A 20,602-nucleotide genomic window follows, 5' to 3' on the forward strand; every position below is an offset into this window, starting at 1 on the left:
GTCCTCCTAAGTAATCTTGACAGTTTGATGTGCATTCTTCTCTACTTTATGTAGAAATATGAAAATATACATGTGGATACGTGAGGTTTCCTCTTTTCCTCTTAAAATTGAACCGTATTTTACTTATTATTCTGCAACTAGCTTTTTTTTTTTGCTTTTACTGAAGAATTCTTTTTTTCATAAATTTTTATTTATTTATTTCATTTTTCAGTTTTATTGGGTAGAATTGTTACAGTTTGACTGCACATATACAATATATTGCATGTGAATACATACACACAGTATACTGAACATATTTTTAAAATTTACATATATGTACTGTTCATTGTTTCTAAGAACATTTAGAGCTTTAGCTTTTTAAACTTACATAGTTATCAAAGGAATAAAGCCAACCACAAAGTAAGAATTAATTCAAAAAGATACATACACCCCACTATTAACAGCAACATTATTTATAATTGCCAAGATACAGAAGCATCCTAAGTGCACATCAATAGGTGAATGGATAAAGAAGATGCAGCATATATATGTAAGGGAATACAACTCACCCATAAGAAAGAAAGATATTTTGCCATTTGTGGCCCCTTATTCACTTTTTTTTTTCACTTCAAAAACCAGAATTTTATAACTGGCATAAACATTTCCATTGCATCAAAAACAACAAAATACCTAGAAATAAACTTAACTGAGGAGGTTACCTATACTCTGAAAACTGTAAAACATTGATGAAGGAAATTGAAGATGACGCAAAGAAATGGAAAGATATCTTGTGTTCTTGAATTGGAAGAATCAGTGTTATCAAAATGGCTGCACTACCCAAAGGAATCTACAGATCTAATGCAACCCCTATCAAAATACTCACAACATTCTTCACAAAACTAGAACAAATAATTCCAAAATGTATATGGAGCCATAAAAGACCTCGAACTGCCAAAGCAATTTTCTGTAGACAACCAGCTTTTTAAAAATTGACCCATACCCAGCTTGCTTAGGAAAAGTAACAGGTTTGGGGGACAGCTGAGGGTAGGGGTAGCCCTTGAATATTAAGTCCCCCATGGAAGGCATGTTCCCACCCATGTGAACATACCAGCCTAGCCAGGGTGGGAACCCAACCACCTATGGAATGGCTGTGATAAGAAGGCCTGCATCAGCCTGGCTCTCTCTGTCCCCTTGGCCCATTGAGCCAATTGGAGCATAAAAGTCCAGAATCTGAGCCCCCGGGAACCCTAATTTGCTCCCCCTTTTCTTCTTATCCTCCACACAGAGGGGTTGGAACCATCATAGCTCCTCTTCATTTCACATACAGAAGATTCTGGAGTTGTATCATCCTAAGATAATCATAGTCAACATTCATTAAACATTCAGTATCTGCCAGGCACTAATCTAAGCATGTTAATTATCCTACAAGATAGTCACTCTAAATTCCTGTTTATTCCCATTTTACAGAAGGGGAAACTGAGGCACAGAGAAGTTAAGTCACTTGCCTAAAGTCACTCAGCCAGGCATCATCTGACCTGTGATTTGATCCTAGATCCAGATGCCCACCTTAACCACTTTCTTTAATGCTGTAGTGAGATTCAGAAGTTTTATGATTCAAAGATTCTGTCATTTGAAAGTTTGTGATTCCATAATTCTAGATCTAGGAGTCTGAAATTTTCCTTGACTCTCTAGGGATCTCAGCGTGGGAAGATATCATCTAACTGAACCCCCATCCGATATTTATATTTGTGCTGCTCCTCCATTCTCTACAGGGAAGGACATCAGTGGTACCGGCTGCGCCAGGCTCTGAACCAGCGGATGCTAAAGCCAGCTGATGCTGCACTTTACGCGAATGCTCTGAATGAGGTGATCGAGGACTTCATGGTTCGACTGAACCAGCTGAGGGCGGAGAGCGCCTCGGGGGACCAGGTGCCCGACATAGCTCACCATTTCTACTTCTTTGCTTTGGAAGGTACCCTTGTCGGGAGAGGGGCTGGGGTGGGTATGGGTTAGGGGTCGGTTGTGCTCTCCTCCTTAAAGGCCCCTGGGTTCTGTATGCTGTGGCCCTGCCTCCTGTGATGGCCCCTGTGCCCTGCCAGCTATTTCCTACATCCTGTTTGAGAAGCGTATTGGCTGCCTGGAGCGCTCCATCCCCCAGGACACCGTGGGCTTTGTCAGATCTGTCGGGTACATGTTCCAGAACTCACTCTACGCCACCTTCCTCCCCAAGTGGACCCGTTCCCTGTTGCCTTTCTGGAAGCGATACCTGGATGGCTGGAACACCATCTTCTCTTTTGGTGAGGAGTCCAGGGAAAGAAGTTGGGGCATGGGTGCCAGGGTTTGTGCTGTAACAGAACCTTCTCCTGGGACCATCTCTCTGCGTCCTTGGAGAGCATGACTTTTGGCCTCATCCTTTCTTGTTCTCCATTGTCCCCGTAGGGAGGAAGCTGATTGATCAGAAAGTCAAGGAGATAGAAGCCCAGCTGCAGACAGGGGTCCCAGAGGAGACCCAGATATCTGGCTACCTGCACTCCCTGCTGACCAGTGGACAGCTCAGTCCTGGTGAGGCCGAGGGTAGCCTGCCTGAGCTGCTCATGGCTGGAGTAGACACGGTGGGTGATTGGGGGTGGGCAAGGAGACCAGGGGCTCCCCTCCTGAACCAGCTCCCCACTATCCCCCACCTGAACCTAACCTTCATCCCTTCAGGTACCTGCTTCTCTTTCCATAACATGGATGTAGAGCTGGAAGGAAAAGGGGATCACTCAGCCTGGTGGAAGCAGACAGGGAGTGGCCCAGGTCCTTTTGTAAGAGGGATTCCCTCACCTCCCAGAGCCTCTCTTGGACAGCTAGGAAGTTTCATCTCACATCTACTCCACTCCTTTGTGCTGTACTCTAAGCAGAGAGTTGAAGAGCTCGTCCATAGCACCTTCTAAGCAGGGCATCCTTCCTGTCCTTTCGTCATGTTGGTTTTCTCTGTTTCAGTCTCCTCTGCTGTTAGAGTGTGATTCTCCATCATATTAGTCATTATCCCACAGTGAAGTCACATTGAGCATGGAGGGAGGGCCATAAACCCTGGAGTCTAATCCTGCCATACTCGTGGCAAATTAATTTTTCTCCCACATTTTTCACACATTCACTCCCACACCCTCCCACCACCTAACTGGCCTCTTTCCTAGAAATCCCTCCTCACTTCTTCTCTTACTCCACCTTCCAGACATCCAACACTCTGACATGGGCCCTGTACCATCTTTCAAAGAACCCAGAGATCCAGGCAGCCTTGCATGAGGAAGTGGTGAGCGTGGTACCTGCCGGGCAGGTGCCGCAGCACAAGGACTTTGCCCACATGCCCCTGCTCAAAGCTGTGCTTAAGGAGACCCTGCGGTAGGATGCTGTCCCCAGGAGCAAGGGTCTGTGTGTGTGGGAGGACTCAGAGACAGGAGTGGGAAGTGGGGGCTGGTGGGCTATGGCCAGGGCCAGGAGTGAGATGGGAAGAAGGGCCTGGAGGACCAGAGGGGCGTGGCTGAAGAGGTGGGAAGGGTGGACACTCAGCCCCTCCTTGGATCCAGAGGTAAACCTGCATTCGTTTCCCTGTAGCCTCTACCCCGTAGTCCCAGTGAACTCGCGGGTCATCGTGCACAAGGAAATAGAAGTTGGTGGCTTCCTCTTCCCCAAGAACGTGAGTGGAGCTAGAGAACTAGGGTTCCCAGGGGTGCCCGCATCCCTGTGCTGATGTGTTGCCCACTTATCTTCTGCAGACCCAGTTTGTGTTCTGCCACTATGTGGTGTCCCGGGACCCTAGCATCTTCCCTGAGCCGGACAGCTTCCAGCCCCAACGTTGGCTGAGGAAGAACCAGCCTGATGCCCTCAGGGTCCAACACCCATTTGGCTCTGTGCCCTTTGGCTATGGGGTCCGAGGTTGTCTGGGCCGCAGGATTGCAGAGCTGGAGATGCAGCTGCTGCTGACAAGGGTGAGTGGGGAGAGGCAAGAGGGATACGGGGGCCAGGGAGGGGTGCTGAGGGAGGAGGGAGGCACAGGGTGGGAGCATGCAGAGGAGGGCAGGGGATGGAGGTCACAGACTCTAATTGCCCATGTGCCTTTTACCTCCCAGCTGATCCAGCAGTATGAGGTAGCCCTGGCCCCTGAGACAGGGGAGGTGACGAGTGTGGCTCGCATCGTCCTGGTTCCTAATAAGAAGGTGGGCCTGCGTTTCCTGCAGAGACAGAGCTGAGCTGGGCCTCTGCTGTCCTGGGACAGCCCCCTCCTTCCCTCCCTCCCTCCCTGGCACATGAGGAGGGAGAGAAAGGGGCTGCCAGGTACCAGAAGTCAGAGAAACTCAGTGCACTTCCTGTAGAACCCTGAGCTTTTGCCACTTTTATCATTTTGAGCATCTTCCTCTCAGATAAAAGGCCACTTCCATGTCACATTGCTAACCTGACGGAAAATATAGAATAAAGGGGGTTTTATTGATAATTGGAGACCTTTGTCATTCTTTTTGATGACCAGCATCTGAACCTCTTTCTGTAGTTGGGGAATACCCTCTCCCCACCTAGAGAACTTGGTGGGAGGCAGAGCCACCTCTTTCAATGGAAACTGAGAATACCATATGCTTTCCCAGAACTCAAAGAGAGGCCTTGGCTTCACCTGGCATTGGCTGGGCCTTGCCCAAGCAGAAGCTGCAGAGCAATTCCCCAGGCACTGAGAGGGGCACCCTCTTTTGAAAAGAAAGTGCTTAGATAAAGGCAGTGATTTGCCTCAAAAATGGTTGGAAGAGCTGTAGGCCAGGCCTACAGGAATGACCCTAAGGACACCACTGGGGGGCTGTTCAGCCTGGGAAACCCCATTGTTGGCCACACTTAGGAGGATGAGAGTTGGGAAACTCTCACAACAACTGTTGGCCCCAGAGCTACTCCATGTCTCCCAGGGCTGTGCTGGCTAAAGAAAAAGACAAAAAGATGTCCCCTCCTCCTGATTGCCCCTGACAGCAGAAAGAGCAGGACCAGCAGAAGCAGCAGGACCAGCAGAAGCATAGTCTCTGCCTCAGGACCACCTTCCAAATCTCTCTCTGTACAGCTGAGGCACCAGTGGAGCCTAAGTCCAGCCTGGAACTCTAGCTTCAAGAGAGTCTGGGGATTGTAGTTTTTAGCTTTCCAGCCTCTTCAGTGCAGGAAGCCAACTATAAGGGAAGTGCGTTGACATGCAGATCCATGTACCACCACATAGGCCTGAAAAGTTGACAGATCCCAGCCTTAGGGAGGCCCAGCCCCAGTGGTAAATTTCTGCTGAGTCTTGGAAAACCAAAGTAGAATTTCTTTTGTCTGTGGGGATTTGAATTTGAGCCTATTAAAAAAATCCTGTTGTTGCAACAATTAAAATCCTTCAGTGGCCCCCCTCAGCCCTGAGGCAAGGTCCAAAGTCCTTACTGTGGCTTAGAGTTGTGTTCTGGCACCCTGCCCCCCTCAACCCCCCACCCAGTCCACCCTTTCCACAGCTGAGCCTGAATTCCTTGTATTTCCCTGAGCACATTATGCTCTTTCCAGCCTCAATACTTTGTACTCAGTGTCCTCTATCCTTGGAACACCTTCTTCACCAACTGGTGTGTCATCTCAGACAGCTTGCTCTTCCTCAGGACTCAGCTCAAATGTCACTGCCTCTGCAAAGCCTTCCCTGACCTCTCTGGGCAAGCGTGAGGACTTGTTCTTGTGTTCTTCCCTGTCCACCCCCGACGGAACCAACACTCAGCGTATTCTCCTTGGAGGCCCCACTGTCTCCCCAACCAGCTGGGAACCCCACGGAGGACACAGTCTCTGTGTCTAACTCTGTGTCTGGTACTGAGGAGGCAATTAAGAGATGTTTGTTGAATGAGAAGAGATTGGAATAGGAAAGGGAAGGGAAGGAGAGGGGAGGATACAGAGCTTTCTCTGTTGAGAAGCGAAACCTGGAGAGGATTGGGTAGGATTCCTAATTATAAGGCCATGGCTGTCAAACGCACCTGTGCAGGGGTTCACCTGTAAGAGATCTTTACAAATGCAGAGAGTGGGAGCTGTGCTTGGAGGGTACCAGGATCTCTGTCACAAAGTCAACCAGAGCAGACTTCTGCCTTTCCCAGTGTGCTGCTCCTTCAGACACCAAGGGTCAGCTGCCCAAGCCACGTGAACCCCTCAGTGCTGGCACTTGGGTGCAGGGGAAGTCTGTGTGATGAGGCTGGGGATTGGGGCTTGATCGCACCTTTCCAAGGTCAGCATTCATGGTCTGCAGCACAGTTAATGAATTTATAGGTTAGTCTCAGATTAAACTCTGAAGATCTTGTATACCCATAAGATAGAACACTATTCAGTCATAAAAAAGGAATAAAGTACTGATCCATGCTACATCATGGACAAACCTTGAAAACATTATGCTAATGAAGGAAACCAGACACAAAAGGCCGTATCTTATATGATTCCATTTATGTGAAATGTCCAGAATAGGCAAATCCATAGAGACAGAAGGTAGATTTAGTGGTTGCCAGGAGAATGGAGAGTGACTGTTAATGGATATGGATTTTCTTTGGGGTGATGAGTATGTTCTGGAATTGGATCGTGCTGATGGCTGCACAACTTTGTGAATGTACTAAACACTAATGAATTGTACACACTGAAAGAGTAAATTTAATGATATGTTAGTTATATCTCAATTAAAACAAATCTATGAAGATCAGTTTGGTAAGATTGTTGTAGAAATAGCTGCCAATGGAAGCCATACCTCCAGAGGCACCACAGGAAATTGTGAAGCAGCAATGCCCTGCTGGGCGTCTTTCTGGCCTAAAATCCAGTCTCTAATCAGAAATCAGAAATGCAGAACCGAAACAAGAGCTCAGAGGATTGGTGAAGTAATGATGTCCTTGTGAGGATTAACCAAAGAGCAGGCTATATCCCCTTACATTGTAATGAGGTGCAGGCTCAGCCTCAGAGGCTCCTCCCCTAGAAATGTTTGCCATCGGTGACAAGTGACAAATTATGTTCTGAAAGATATTAAGAGCCCAAGGGCTATTGACGCAACTATGAAACCTTGCCCAGAGTTTGCTACTGGAAAGCCTACAGCACAGCTCTGGGAAGAGAAGACTCCTACTCGGAACAGAGGAAAACAAAATACAGCATGGTCAGAGAGGTCTTCTATTTATACCTGAGGTTCTTTAAAAAATTTTTTAAAGATCTTTATTGAAATATAATATACTTACAGAAAAATGAATATACCATAAGTGTACACGAAGTTCTTTTGCTAATCTTGGGAGTTGAAAATGGCCTCTGTCAGTTTATATGCCGTCACGTCTCCTGGACACAACTTACTGAATGTAACTGGAAAAAAATGTCTTTCTTTGCAGTGAGTCATTCAAAAACATATAATAGTCATAGGATATAATGTCGTGAATCAATTATACTTCAAGTTTTAAAAAGCCAAGGTGTAGAAAACACGCACACACGAATAGCTGTCGGGTGGGTGTGATGTAATAGTGTGGGCTCTTTCTCTTGCAGCTTTCTCTCTGGATGGTGGAAGTATCAGCCCAGTTTTGAGGGCTGGCACAAAGCCCATCAGTGGCCAGTGATGGGGCACACTTCCAGGGCCTAGGGTCGCAGGGACTCTGGGCTGCTCCTATAAGTCACAGTGCAGAGATGTCACAGTGAGGCTCCCTGATAACCCAGCCTGACCTGACTCCAGTAGGAAAGAACAATAGGATTTAGGGTAATAGCAGAAGAGTAGACATTAATTCAGCACAGCAGATACACCTTTGACTAAAAAGAATGTACACATCTTGTTACTTCTATTCCAGCTAATTTGAATTTGTCAGCCAAATTAGGGTCCATATTTTTTGGGTGAGACTTTGAAAAAACAGCATATCTTTTAAACAACCATGCAGCACTGAAGAAGAAAAATAGAGTACGCAATGTTTTCTGGCTGTCTGCATGCTCCATTCTATAGAAGTTTTAGCCTGAATAGACTCTGGCTTGGTAATGTTAGTTTGTTTTCAGGTCATTATTCACAATTCCAGTTTTAATATGCATGTCAAATAAAACCTGGACAATTGTCTTCATGCAATGGACATACATGACATTGTACTGAATTCTGCACTTAAGGATGTTTGGAAGAAGAGAAGTGAGAATACCAACAAATCGTGTATCTGTAATGTGCCGTTACTCTTAGCCAGTGCTTCTTGTAGCTCTTAGTCATAATAAATAATAGACCCAATAAGTGACAAATGATTTTACTAATCACAAGAACGAGGCATTCTTATTTCTCAGCACACTGCCATGCTCGTCACGTGTTATTAATCATGTCTCTAGTTTCTATAGAAAATAAATACAGTTGCCCAGGCCCCACCCCCAAGTCCGAAAACTAGTATCTTTGGGAATGGGGCCCTGGAATTACGCATTTTGTAACGCTTCCCAGGTGATCCTGTTGGATACCCAGGGTTGAGAACTGCTGAGGGCACGGGGAGAGGAGAGACAGATGGAGCTAATGAGGTTGTGGGAGTCTAGCCTGGAGACCACAGAACCTCTGAGGGGCCTCAGAGGCCTGGGGAGGAGTTGGAGGCATGACGCCTGGAGAACTTGGTCAGCCCAGGCTCACACGCACGAGCAGAGGGGACAGCGGGGCGGTTTCACACTTTGATTCTGAGCTCGGGTGAGAGTAGTCGCAGTTCCCACCCAGCAGCTCTTCACTTCTCTTCCAGCAGCCAGGATGCTGGAGGGCTGAGCTGTGGTCAGAGCAGGGGGCTAAGGCCTCGGGGTGGTGGGTCCCTCACAGAAGGGCCTGAGGGGGACAACTGCTGGGTCCTCAGCATGATGGGTTACCCTCAGGAGAGTGAAGACCTGTCTGCTTCCAAGGGGAGAAAGAGTTGGAGAAAGAGTGCTTTCCTCAGGCTGCCCTTCCCAGCCAGAGCCTGTGCTGTGACCACTGAAGTTCTGTTCATACAGAGCCACCTGGGGCACCACTTGAAAAGACTGACCCTGCTACACTTTGTTTGAGCCCATGGTGACAGCCAGTCGTAGGCTCCCTAAGGACACTGTCACTTGAGACAGGCCCTGAGGGCACCCCATCCCACCCTCCCACTTGAACCCAAATCCCAGACCTTCCCAGATTGGGCCAGAGCAGAACCAGCCCTGACAAACTGGTTATGGCAAAACCGTAAACAGAAGCTGAGTGTCTATGAGAAAAATACACTGACTGCCTGACACATCAAACACAGGTGTCCCCACTCTGTTGCTCTGTGAGGTAAATGGGGTAGGATCGTATTTTAGAAATATTAACCTACCCTCTCCCCGCAGTGTCCACCATTACTCCTCCAGAGGCAGTGGGGGGTGGGCAGGGACAGACAGAGCAGAAGCCCAGTCTTGGCTTGGGAATTTCAAAAACCCAACTCACAGGGTAGGTGGCAGGAACTCAAGACATATACAGTGGGTTTGGAAGAATATATGATGAGTTAAGAAAAAGGCCCACTCTTTCCCTACCGCATAGAGATTCCACAGGCTGGTGGGTGTTGGGGAAGCAAAGAGACTATAGATATTTTGGGGAATCCTGACAAGGGAGCTGTGTCTGAAGGGAGGGGAAAGTATGATAAATACCCTAAAGAGGTTTGGAGAAGATAAGGGTGGAAGAGCCCTGAGTCCCATATTTCCTGGGTAGAGGCTGAGAAAACAGCAAAACACAGAGTAGAACAGACTGTCCATCTCAGCAGATGGACTTAGGATAGCCCCGCAGAGCTTCCTGAAGCCCAGAGGGGTGCAGGACCAGAAGCTAAAATGTCCTTATGCCTGGGAAGCAGGCGGGCCCAAAGAGGCTCATAAGGAGTGAGGGAGCACCCAGCAGGGGCCATGCCCACCAGTGACCAACCAAGTGACAACCACATGGGAATGGGGATGTTTTAGCAGGTGCTAGCATGGATGGAGGACGATGGCTGAGGAACAAAGTCATGCAATGGACTTAAAATCTCCCCCAGCACCGCACTTAACCCCAAGAAAAGGTGGGAAGGGAAGCCTAAATTGACGGAGATCAATTTCTACCAAATGGTAAGACGGAGTTCATAAAAAAAATTACATTCAGTGTGAGAAAAATTGTTATGTTTCTTGCAGATTAGAGTTTATGGACTGAGTTGTACCTGGTATGTAACTAATATTTTCTTTATAGTTTTGTTATAAATAAAAGATGAAAAAAATTTTGGTGGAATAACACTCCACACAAAGAAGAAACATCACTTGCAGCGTTTGTCAATGACAGATTTTCCTTCAGGTCTTTGGATTCAGAGAACACAGGGATCTTGCCACAAGTTCAGATCAAATGATCATAGCATATTCTGAGTGAAACTTATATAAAACCTAAGTTCATGGATTGTTCTTTTTCTTTTTGTTTTCTCGATTGTTCACCCTCAGTGATCCAAATACAGGACTGAGAATAGTGCTCGCTGATAAGAGCTAAGGTTGAGAGTGGAGGGCGGGGGTCCCACTCCAACAGGCAGCTCTCCAAAACTGCTGCTCCATGGGGACCCCCAGGCAGCCCTGAAATGCAGTGCTGGGAGAGCAGGAGGGCAGTGGCAAAGTAGTGAAGAACCACAAGGGCAGGTTTCATGCGGGAAGCACAACTGAGACTCCCAGGAGCTGGGGCCACAAGTGTCAGGTGGTCCAGGAGCCGAAGAATCCAGAGCCCCTGCCTGAACCCATGGGCTGAGGGGTCCCCACCCACAGGGGCCAGGTCGGGGGAGAATGGTGAGGGTGGACACGGAGTTGTCAGCCCTGGGGTAATCCTAGTGCCTCTGGTTCAGAGATCTCCAGGCTTGACTCAGCTGTTCTCTTTCATTGCATCATCCCACAGTGTATCAGGCATTCCTGAGGGCTTCTGGGAGCACACGCAGGGCAAGGGCAATCGGGGAGGGCTGGAGAAGCCTGTGAGGGAAAGAGAAAGGAAGACAGTGACTAAACGGGGAGGGGAGGTTGCCTTTCCAATAGGGGAACCTAAATGTTGCCAGCCACTGCTAAGCAGGTGGAATCTGCGCCCCCCACCCTCTGCAGACCCCTAGCCGACATGCTACCAGAAAAGAGTCTGAGATCATGTCAACTTGGCTGAGATGAGTGCTTAGATAGAAACTCCCTCTTTTCAACCTTAGTTCTTACCAAGTGTGGAAATTCCATTCAACCACGGTTTATTAACTTGTTCCCTTCCAGTGGAATTCCAAGCAGGCAGGAATTGAATTGTGAGAGGACAGATCAATCTCCTGGGAGCCCCTGAAGTCACATCACTGCCCTTGATTTCACGCCAGCCCCTGTCCACCCTCAGCTGAGAATAGGATAAGAGTGGTTGGCCCCACAGTGAGTCCTGACATTTGTAATTTTCATGAGGCTGATCAGCTCTGAGTGGGGCCACTCCCATCCTCAGTGTCCCCAAGTCTGAGATCTGGGCACCTGGAGAGACTGAGGGGCTGATGCTGAGGCCCATGGCCCAGGGCAGAGCCTACCTGGACAAGAGCCGAACCAGCAAATGGGGGTTGGGGAGGTGAAGGCTGAGTCCCCCAGCTCCCTTCACTGGCTTCCAGGTGTGGAAAGGGGCCTGAGAGTGAGGACTCCGATGGTCTCAGGCTCCAAGGGCATCGATGCCAGCAGGGCTGAGCACCAGAGCCTGAAGGATGTCGGAGAGGGACACCACGCCCAGGAGGTGCTGGGTCTCATCCACCAGCACCAGCCGGTGCACCTGCGGATCCACAGGGGCTCAGTGAGGGGGCAGTGCCATGTGGCTATGGCAGCCACCAAGGTTGACACCAAGAGTCAGGGGCAACAATTTGACATAACTCTGGGAGCAAGAGAGTGTCTCCTATTAACCAGTTAGGGGTTGCTCTGACTACCCTGGGGTGGTCAGCTGGCTATGGTCCCTAGCCCAAGGGCCCCACTGAGAGGCCAATCATGGGCCAGTGAGGACACCAAGACCTTGGCCATGAAATGGGAAGACAGGGTAGGTGCCTGATGGACAGGGCTAGCTGGAGCTGCTCATGAGAAGGACTGGGCCCTAAGGGTTGGGAGCATATATGATGGGGCAGGCATGAAGGGGGTACCTGCTCCCGGGCAATCCGGTCGATGACTTCCCCCAAGCTCTCGTGGGGCTGGCAGGAAATGACTCCCTCCAGACACAGTGTCCTCTGCCTCAGTGCTTCACCCACACTCATGTCCAGGTGGTTGTATGTTTGTTGGGCTGCCAGGTGCTGAGCAGGGAGAGAACGGCTCTTAATCAGCCCTCGGCCAGGCTCCAGCCCCACAGATATCTCCCTTTATACACTGGTAAAGGGCTCCCTCCCGGTCCACAGATATTACTCGCCCCCGCATCGATCCTCACACTACAGCTTCCCTGTGGCAGCCCCAGCTCCCCTCTGTTCCCCACAGACACTTACAATCACATCAAAGCGGGAGTAGAGGCCCACGACCTGTCCTGTGGGGGTCGGGGTGCGGGGAGAAAGGTGAGAGGAAAAACAGGGGAGAGGTCCAGGTCAGAACTAGGATGCTGTGCAAGGGCCTGGGGCAGGCTTTTGGGATGAACTCCTCAACATCCTCCCCTCCCCCTGGGGCTACTGGCTATATAATGAGGCATCAGGCTGCCACCAACTGAACTCACAGATCAAACAGCATCACAGAGAGAAACACCTGACATCACGCCTCCTGAGAGGATGAGATGTGAGTCCATGGTGTCACCTCTGAAATATTCTAGCCTCAAATGTATAGCTTGACTCTGATCGAAACTTTAGATCTAATTTCTGGTTTACAGGAAACACAGGAATAGAGGAACAATGTTCGCTTTCTGGCCACCTCCAGAAAGCAAACAGACAAACCTCTCACAACGGGACATTCTACAGGACAACTGACCCAGGCTTCTCATCATCACCGTCGTGAAAATCAAGTGAGGAGGGGACTATCCTAGGCTGAAAGAGGCTTAAGGGACAAGGAAGCAAATGCAAAGCATGGACCTTAATTAGATGCTGGTTTGAACAAATCAACTGTAAAGAATGATACTAGTAGGGAAAATGGGGAAATGAGAATTAGGACTGAATATTAGATTACATTAATACATGATTTGTAATTTTGTTAGGTGATGTAGGAAATGTACTTAATATTAAGAGATGCAGATGCAATATTAAGGGGTAAAATGACATGATTCTGTAATATAATGCATTTTAAATTCAGCCAAAAAGAAAAGAAAAAAAAGAACCAGTTATGGCAATATGTTAACAGTAGTTATTCAGGTGCATATGTGGGGTTCATTATACAGCTTTTTCTACTATTTTTGTAAAACGCTTCTTGATCTCCAGCTTCATTACAGCGATTTTAACTTTGAAACAGTTTACAGCCGTGGTTTCTTTAACCCTTTTTCAGAGCAAGAACTTGAGGTCTGGTTCAGAAAGTCTAAGTAACTGGTCCAAGCCTCAAAGGAGACAGAGACTTCTAGCCCTGACTCCACCCTGGGCCCTGAGCTGATGTCACATAGACCCCTCCTCCCCACAGTCCCAACCCAGCCAAAGCCCCCATCCTGGGCGTAGGTACCAGTTTCATTGACCACAGGCAGTGCAGACACGCGCCGGTCCACAAAGATGTCCAGTGCATTCAGGATGGGCGCTGTTTCTAGAACCACGGCCAAGTCTCGGAATGTGCCGATGCCCAGATCTTGGATGGTGCGGGAGAGGAAGGAGGGCCGGGGCAGCAGGGTGCCCTGGTTGGGTTGGGGACAGGTAGGGATCAGGGTGAAGTAGCCCCCAGATGGATCCCAAGTGCTCCCTCCCCAATCCCTAGGGCTGAAGACTTTTCAGCCCTTCAGGTCGACTCCTGAGGCTGCGCCCAGGCTCACAAAGATGTGCAGGAACTTGAGCAGCCGCTTGTGTGTGAGGATGTGGAGCACAGCGCCTGAGACTGGGTCCAGGACGGGAAGGCGGTGGATCCGGTTCTTGATAAGGGTGTAGACAGCATCGAATAGGCTGCGGAAGTGAGAGAAGTGAGCCTAGGGCAGCCTGGGGAGAGATGCCCTTCATCCCAGCCCCCTGGAAAGGAGGACAGGGTGCCAAGCCTGCCTTATCTGCAGTCCACTGAGGATGAGCCCATGAGTTCAGAACTGAGATGCTGGGGAAGGGGTCTGTGCAGAGCAAGGAGGCTCAGGTGGATGACTGGGGACGCTTACCTGTCATTGGGAGAGATGGAGACTAGAGGCTTGAAGCAGCCTTGAAGGTAGATCTCTGTAGGAAAAGCCAGAGTCAGGGCAAAGGAGCTGGCCACCCTGCCTTGCCCAGCAGCCGCCAGACTATCTCCCTTCCCTCTGGCCCACTGGGCTCCCTGTCACCCTTCCCCTGCTCCCTCCAGGAAATTCCCAATGCCCTTTCTCTGCCTGAGGTCCTTGGCCCCACCCTCACCCACACACCCTCAGCCCCTTTGCAGGTCCCCTCACCCACTCACCTCTCCAGGTCTCAATCTTATGTTGTTCAATCTCATAGATCTGGACCTAGGGACATCAACAGAGCTCCCAAAGTCAGACATGGGCCCCCTGTCCTTCCTCCACCCCAGCCCAGATGGGTGTTCCCAGGACTCCCAGCCCACTCCTCACCAAGGGGGACCTGTAATAGCGGTGCAGCACCAAGATGAAGTCTGTGATGGTCAGCATCCCTGCAGGGTTGAGAGGAGGATGGACAGGGGCTCAGTCTGGGCATTGTGGCAGGAGGCAGGTTGAGGGGTCAGGCCCCCTCCCCCACCCTGCCAGTGTCCTTGGATTGAGGAAACAGTGGGGTTGCAGACAGCAGAGAGTAGGGCAGCTCCTCCCATGCTGAGAAATGGGGTTTACACTTTTATGCTTCTCCTGTAAACTCTCTCCTTCCCACCCACCCCTTTTTCATTCTCTGAATTCCTTTCTCTTCCTGTCCTCTTTTCCTACTCAGCACCTCTGACATGGGACCATAGGGTAGTACAGCTGGAGGGGTCTGCTGGTCACAACTATTCTACAGCGGGGGTCTACCAGTTGCCTACCGCAAGACTATGTTCCCTCAGTGCCAGGCCCCCTGCTCTGCTCAAGCCTGTGATATGTCAGAGATCAGCCCCCAAACCACCCCACAAGGTTCCCCCTTTCCCTTCCCCATCAGCTCTACCTCCCCAGTCCATCCTCACCCACAAAGCTCTGCTTCTTGCTGTCCCACAGAGGTGCCGCCCGGACGCCATTGGCCACCAGGGCAAAGAAGGCCTTCTTGATCTGAGTGCCGGGAAGAACAGTTGAGGTTTAGTCACTCTCTGCCCTTCAAAGATCCCCTGTCCCAATCAGGGTCCTTCCTGGGACCTTCTCCTGGGCCACCCTCTACATGAGCCTGCCCTGCCTTTCTCATGTCATGCAACACTGACGTGATCCTTGTCAGCACATTTGCTGCAGAGATAAGGCTGCTGGTGGCCAGAGGTGACCCTTCACCAGGAACAGCAGGGTGTGGGAAGCTAACTCAGTGTTTCCACTCCAAAGTCATAAATGTATAGGTACACACAGTGTACTCTTTGCTAATCTAAGTACTAGAGGTATAATTATTTACATAATATTTACAAAATGTTTTTCTCCAAACAAATTTTACATTGACTCATTTTGGCCTCATCCTAAATAATACTATCTATACATGCTGGTTGTATTTTTCTAATCCATATCAAAATAAATACAGAGCTACTAAATTCAGCATATTTGTTCATATGCAGCTAGAATCAAATAATGTCCTGTGGACCGTACTGTATACCACACTTCTACTGTATGCTATACCCTGCTCTCCTACACACCATGAGAAGAATGGAGCCAGGCATTTCGTAGCTTGGCCTGATGGAAGAGTGGGGACCAGAGCTCATTCTTCTTTTCTCTTACCAAGAGTTCCCTGCTTTTTGTCCTAAGCTCCCTTGCAATGTCTTCCATATAATTTGGGGTTTGCAAAGTGTTCTCATTTATCCTGGCTTGTCCCAGGAGTCCTCTGAAACTTGTAGGCTAAAGCAGGTACTCCTATCCCCATCTTAGAGATGAGAGAGGTAAAAAGACCAACCCAAGATCCTACAAAGTTGCCAAGCTGGGATGACAATTAGTGGGTGTGCACTGAGAGTAGAAGCCCTCCTCGCCCTGCCCCAAGTCTCCATGGTGCTAAGAAGGAGTTCCGGAAGGGGCTTGTAGGGGAGCATGGCTGGCAGGGGGTCCTGGGTGGGGGGGGGGTGTGAGGATGGAGGTGGGGCAGAGCTGTGGCCTCACCTCCAGCATGGTGTCGAAGATGACCAGCTTGGAGCTGGTTGCCATGGCATCGTAGCAGGTGTGCTCCTGCATGAAGTGCATGTAGACCTGGGCCCCTGGCTTCCGCAGCTCATCGTCCCAACCCAGCCTGGGTAACAGCAACTGCGGGGACGGGCATGGGGCCGGCCTCTCTTCCACCACGCCAAGCTCATCCCCCCAGGATGCTGTGGCTGAGAACTCTATGCCCAGATCCAGATCATCTGTGCTGGAGCCGGAGCCTGAGGCTGCACAGTCAAGGGGGAGGTTGTCCTGCTTTGTAGAGGGGCTGTCCACCCCGGCAAAAGGAGCAGCTTGGGCCAAGGGTGTGGCCTTGGGGAATGTGGCCTCCAGCCCAGTGGACTCAGCAGCTGGCCTGGACTGGGGACCTGTTCGGAGGAGAGGACAGTAACTCCATCTTCCAAAGCACTTTCTCATCTGCTGTCCTCACAGGAGCCTTGGGAAGCCCAGATGCTCTGGCCTCCATTTTGCAGGTGAGAGAGCTGAGTCTCAGTCACACGAGACAGTGGCTCTCTCCTGAGCTGGCCACGCTGGGCCCCTGGATCAGCAATGCGGTTGTCCTCTCCCAAGTGGGGAAACTGAGGCCACATGATGTTACGTGTCTGTGTTATGGAGGGATCCAAGGCAGAGTCCAGCCCCAAGCTCGGGGACTTCCCACTGCCCCCAGTCCCATCTCCCCAGAACTGGCCTTGGCCTCACCTTCCCCTGGGCCTTGTGGCTCCCCTTCCTCTGCATCCTCCTGCTTTGTCCATCTCAAGACCTTGGTCCCCTGTTTCCCATGACTTCTTTCTGAGCTGGTGGTCATGGCAGGTGACGGCCATGAAGAGCTGTCTCCTTGCTCTAGGAAGCTCATCTCTGGAAGGGGGAATGGGGCCTGTTTGGTTAATAGGGAGTAACACAATGAAATCAATTAAAATGTTATTAACAATGATATTTAATATTTGCAAGCTTCCAAAGGGCTTTTCCTCCAACTTGTTTCTCACTCAAACCTCATAGCAATCTTAGAAGGGAAGAATTATTAGCATCCCTATTTTACTAAAAGGGACCTGAGATCAGAGAGGTTATGCAATTTGCCACAAATCACACAGCTAGTAAATGATAAAGTAAGGAGGGTCCAAATCTTCAGACTCTAGGTCCCCCTTTTCTTCTTCTGAAAGAGGAGGAGGGGGGTGAGGGAAAATGAGGAAAAAGAAACAAAGAGGAACAGGAAAAGGAATGGAAGTCAAAAGCTGGGCTAGTGGAATGGAGGAGATTGGGGGCCTAGAGGCATGAGAGAAGATGAAGCTGGAGAAGAAGCTGGGTCCATGAGGAGGAGTAGCCCCACCTACCTTGATGCTCAGGTCCCTCAAGGCTGCTCCAGGAAGGGGTCTGTGTGGAGACGAATGACTGAAGGGGTGGGGAAAATGCCCTATGTTCCCAGCCACAGAGAGCTCCCCTTCCCACCACACGAGCATGCACACACACACAAACACACATAAACACCCATGACCTATACAAACACTTATGTGCATTCAGAAAGCCACCCATTCAATTATGCCAAGCCACACACAGAACCACATATACTCACACAAAGAACATACACATGCAGACACTGCATGCTCATACACACAGAGTAAATCCTGGCCAAACACACACACAGGCACGCACACGAGCGCACATCCCCGCGGCGGTGTGCTCCCGGCCCTCTGGCCTCAGCTACTCCAGCTCCCGGCCCCCAGGAACCCCTGTACCCTGCGCAGTGCGTGCTCCAGCTCGGCGGGCTCCATGAGCAAGTGCGCAACACTGTTATCTGGGCAGCACTATTCTGGGCCTGGCCCCTGGCACCCTGCCCTCCCGGATCGGGTTCTCTCTGATTGGGTGTCAGGCAACGGGGAGGAAGGAGTCCACCCACTCAGCCACTCCAGCCCTGCAGCCTGGGAGCTGGGTGGGGTGCAGAGGGGCGTACCTGGAATTTTGATGTCCGATCCTGGGCTGCCTCCCGGGTCTCCAAGGAGAGAAGGACCCTGCTATGGGGGAGGTGGCTTGGAGCATTTCAGGGGCACTGGGGGTGGGAGGAGGCAGGATCTCAGAGTCCTGGGTTCCCACCCTGAGGGCCTCCCTCATCTTTGTCAGGTGCCAAAGGAGGGGAAGTGGAGGCAGGTTGAGCTTAACTTTTCTTCTGGTACAAACTTCGGTTATGGTGAATGAGGAAGGGCAAGTTGCAGCCAGCTGGGAGGCTGGGGATAAGGGGTTTGTGGGTGGTCCTGGGAGAGTGGCCAGTGTGTTTCCAGATGTCACATTTGAGTCCCAGGAGGCTGTCCCTGTCTCTGGTGGAGTAGTTGGAGTGGAATGGTTAGGGCAGGTAGGGAGTTGTGAAAGTCACCTTGAAGCTGTGTGGTGGGCTTGAAGGCTCAGGGCCTGCACTTGTCTGCAGTGTGAGAGACACCTGCTTCTACCTGCGGAGGTAGATCCAGGTGTGCAGGAGCCTGACTTTCTTCATCCCTCTGTGTGTGCTGTTCCTGCATCTCCTGCTTGCCTGCAGGATCCCAGGCAGCTCCGGTGGCTGCCCATCCCCTTCCTTGGCATTCCTGGGGCCTGAGTCAGTGTCCAAATTGGGAATGCTGACCCAGCTGCTCCAGCTCCCCTCTCTCTGCCCCTCCCTTCCTCTCCTCCTTCCAGCCTCTTCCATCCCTGCCTTGCCATGCAGTGAATAAACACTCAGTAATGGATTAGTGGATTTCTTGCTGAATTTACTGAACACATTTCCCATCATCCCTCAAAGCCCTTTCACTGCCTCTGGGGAACAGAACAAGGGAGGGGCTCACCTTCACATGTGTCTTGGATAGTCCTGGGGGCGAGTGCAGCTCTCCTCCCACAGGATCCCTGTGGCCTGTCTCGTCTCAGATGACAGAATGTTAAAGGCACAGCTAATGGGGAAAAGATCACTTGGACCATCCCTGGAGATATGTGGTGCCTCGGATCTGAAAAAATCCCACCTTCTTACACTCTGGGCCACCTGCACAGCCAAGCCAGAGACAGAACAAGCTCAGCTCACACCACTGCTATCTCCTGCAGTACCCCAGGCAGTTCCCCCTACAGCACCAGTAGCAGGAGCTCCTCTTTAAGAAAGTCTTCTCTGATGACATTACCCTCACTGCACTGATCTGCCCGTTCCGTGTGCAAATCTCAGTGTATGCTGGGCTGGCACTCATATAACTATACATGTGACTAACTTTTATCTCTAGGCAAACAGTGGGCACCTTGAGGACCAAAATATGTGGGCTGGATGTGATGGAAAACCTGTTTGGGGGTCAGATGGACCATATTAAAATTCATTCTCAGCCATTTGACCTTGGAAAGCGTTGCTTGTTTTTTTCTGAGCCTGTTTCCACGAATGTAAAGTGAGGATAAAAACATTCTGTGGTTGAGACTGCCAGTTGCCATGCAATATCTATTTCTCTCTTCTTCCTGTAGTAACAGAAACACTTGCATTTCAACTGGAATGCCTGCCTACAATAAAGACCTAAATTCTCAACCGTTGCAGCTAAATATGGCCTAGTGATTAAATTTGGACAATTCGATGTGAGTGGTTGTGATGTGAGCAACCTCCAGGTCAGGCCTTAAAAAAAAGAGGCATTAGTTTCCCTCTTCTTTTTCCCCTTCTTTTTTATTGACGTATTTTCAGTTTACAATATTGTGTTAGTTTCTGGTGTACAGCATAGTGATTCAGTTATACATATAAATATTTCTTTTCATATTCTTTTCATAATAGGTTATTACAAGACACTGAATATAGTTCTCTGTGATATACAGTAGAACCTTGTTCTTTCTCTCTTTTCCTCTTCTGATGGCTGGAATGCTAATGTGATGGCAGGAGCTAGAGCAGCTATCTTGTAGCAAAGGTGGAAGATGCTTGTTAGAGGTTTCAGAGGCATCCTGCCAGGTTTAGATTGTCTGTAGACTATTATATGAGAGAAACAAACTTCCTTGTGTAAGTCATTTTTAAACTGAATCTTTGTTATAGCAACCAACCATGTATCCTAACTGAGGCAAAATTTGGTATCTGGAAGTGGCACTGCTTTAAAAGCCTAAAACAAACTGCATTGGTTTAGAGACTGGACTGCAGGTAGCAAAGAAAACAATTGTATGCCGGCAAGCTGGTGACCATTGTTATGTTACAGTAAAACATATGGCATATCTGTCATCCATGATGCCTTGAAACATAATCATATACGAAAAGAGCCTGTAACTCACAGAAACTGCTATGGATTGGCTGCTGCTTTCTGCTACTGTCAAATTCCTACAAGAGAAATGCCCTCAGGCTGCAAGTTGTTAAGAGGTATCTTGAACGAGGCAGCC

General features: G+C 49.7%; 2 protein-coding genes across 9 annotated transcripts in view; one reads left to right on the forward strand and one right to left on the reverse strand.

Moving 5' to 3' along the window:
* Positions 1-4,455, forward strand: part of LOC102517717 (sterol 26-hydroxylase, mitochondrial) — a 38,919-nt gene extending 34,464 nt beyond the window's left edge. Inside the window, exons 3-9 of the mRNA XM_006186847.3 lie at positions 1,752-1,951; positions 2,079-2,276; positions 2,419-2,591; positions 3,194-3,360; positions 3,574-3,655; positions 3,735-3,947; positions 4,089-4,455. Of these exons, the coding sequence (XP_006186909.1) occupies positions 1,752-1,951; positions 2,079-2,276; positions 2,419-2,591; positions 3,194-3,360; positions 3,574-3,655; positions 3,735-3,947; positions 4,089-4,208 (1,153 nt within the window). The 3' untranslated portion in view covers positions 4,209-4,455. The remainder of the gene's footprint in view (positions 1-1,751; positions 1,952-2,078; positions 2,277-2,418; positions 2,592-3,193; positions 3,361-3,573; positions 3,656-3,734; positions 3,948-4,088) is intronic.
* Positions 4,456-10,057: 5,602 nt separating this feature from the next.
* On the reverse strand, positions 10,058-18,539 carry PRKAG3 (protein kinase AMP-activated non-catalytic subunit gamma 3). Of its 8 annotated transcripts, none has more exons than XM_006186848.3 (14): positions 17,995-18,045; positions 17,593-17,650; positions 16,964-17,119; positions 16,229-16,632; positions 15,133-15,214; positions 14,579-14,637; positions 14,431-14,476; positions 14,159-14,213; positions 13,832-13,958; positions 13,531-13,696; positions 12,387-12,424; positions 12,054-12,200; positions 11,463-11,695; positions 10,058-10,893 (listed from the first exon to the last, which is right to left on the reverse strand). In XM_006186848.3, exons 1-13 carry the CDS (start codon positions 18,028-18,030, stop codon positions 11,579-11,581), a joined length of 1,491 nt encoding a protein of 496 aa, XP_006186910.1. In that variant the 5' UTR covers positions 18,031-18,045; the 3' UTR covers positions 10,058-10,893; positions 11,463-11,578. The 8 variants fall into 8 exon arrangements, with proteins under 8 accessions (XP_006186910.1, XP_032336155.1, XP_006186911.1 ...); XM_032480264.1 differs by lacking the exon at positions 17,995-18,045 and adding an exon at positions 18,210-18,539 and having other exon boundaries at positions 10,217-10,893; positions 17,593-17,632; XM_006186849.3 differs by having other exon boundaries at positions 10,217-10,893; positions 17,593-17,632; positions 17,995-18,058.
* Between the last annotated feature and the right edge of the window lie 2,063 nt (positions 18,540-20,602).

This window comes from Camelus ferus, chromosome 5, assembly GCF_009834535.1.
Source record: "Camelus ferus isolate YT-003-E chromosome 5, BCGSAC_Cfer_1.0, whole genome shotgun sequence".
NCBI lineage: Eukaryota > Metazoa > Chordata > Mammalia > Artiodactyla > Camelidae > Camelus > Camelus ferus.

Coding starts and splice junctions, on each gene's coding strand:
- PRKAG3 (XM_014561065.2), bottom strand. CDS start 17,791: ATGGGTGGCTTTCTGAATGCACATAAGTGTTTGTATAGGTCATGGGTG. Junction 14,214..14,430: donor TAAGATTGAGACCTGGAGAG/GTGAGTGGGTGA, acceptor CTTTTCCTACAG/AGATCTACCTTCAAGGCTGC. Junction 13,959..14,158: donor TCCATCTCTCCCAATGACAG/GTAAGCGTCCCC, acceptor TCACTTCCGCAG/CCTATTCGATGCTGTCTACA.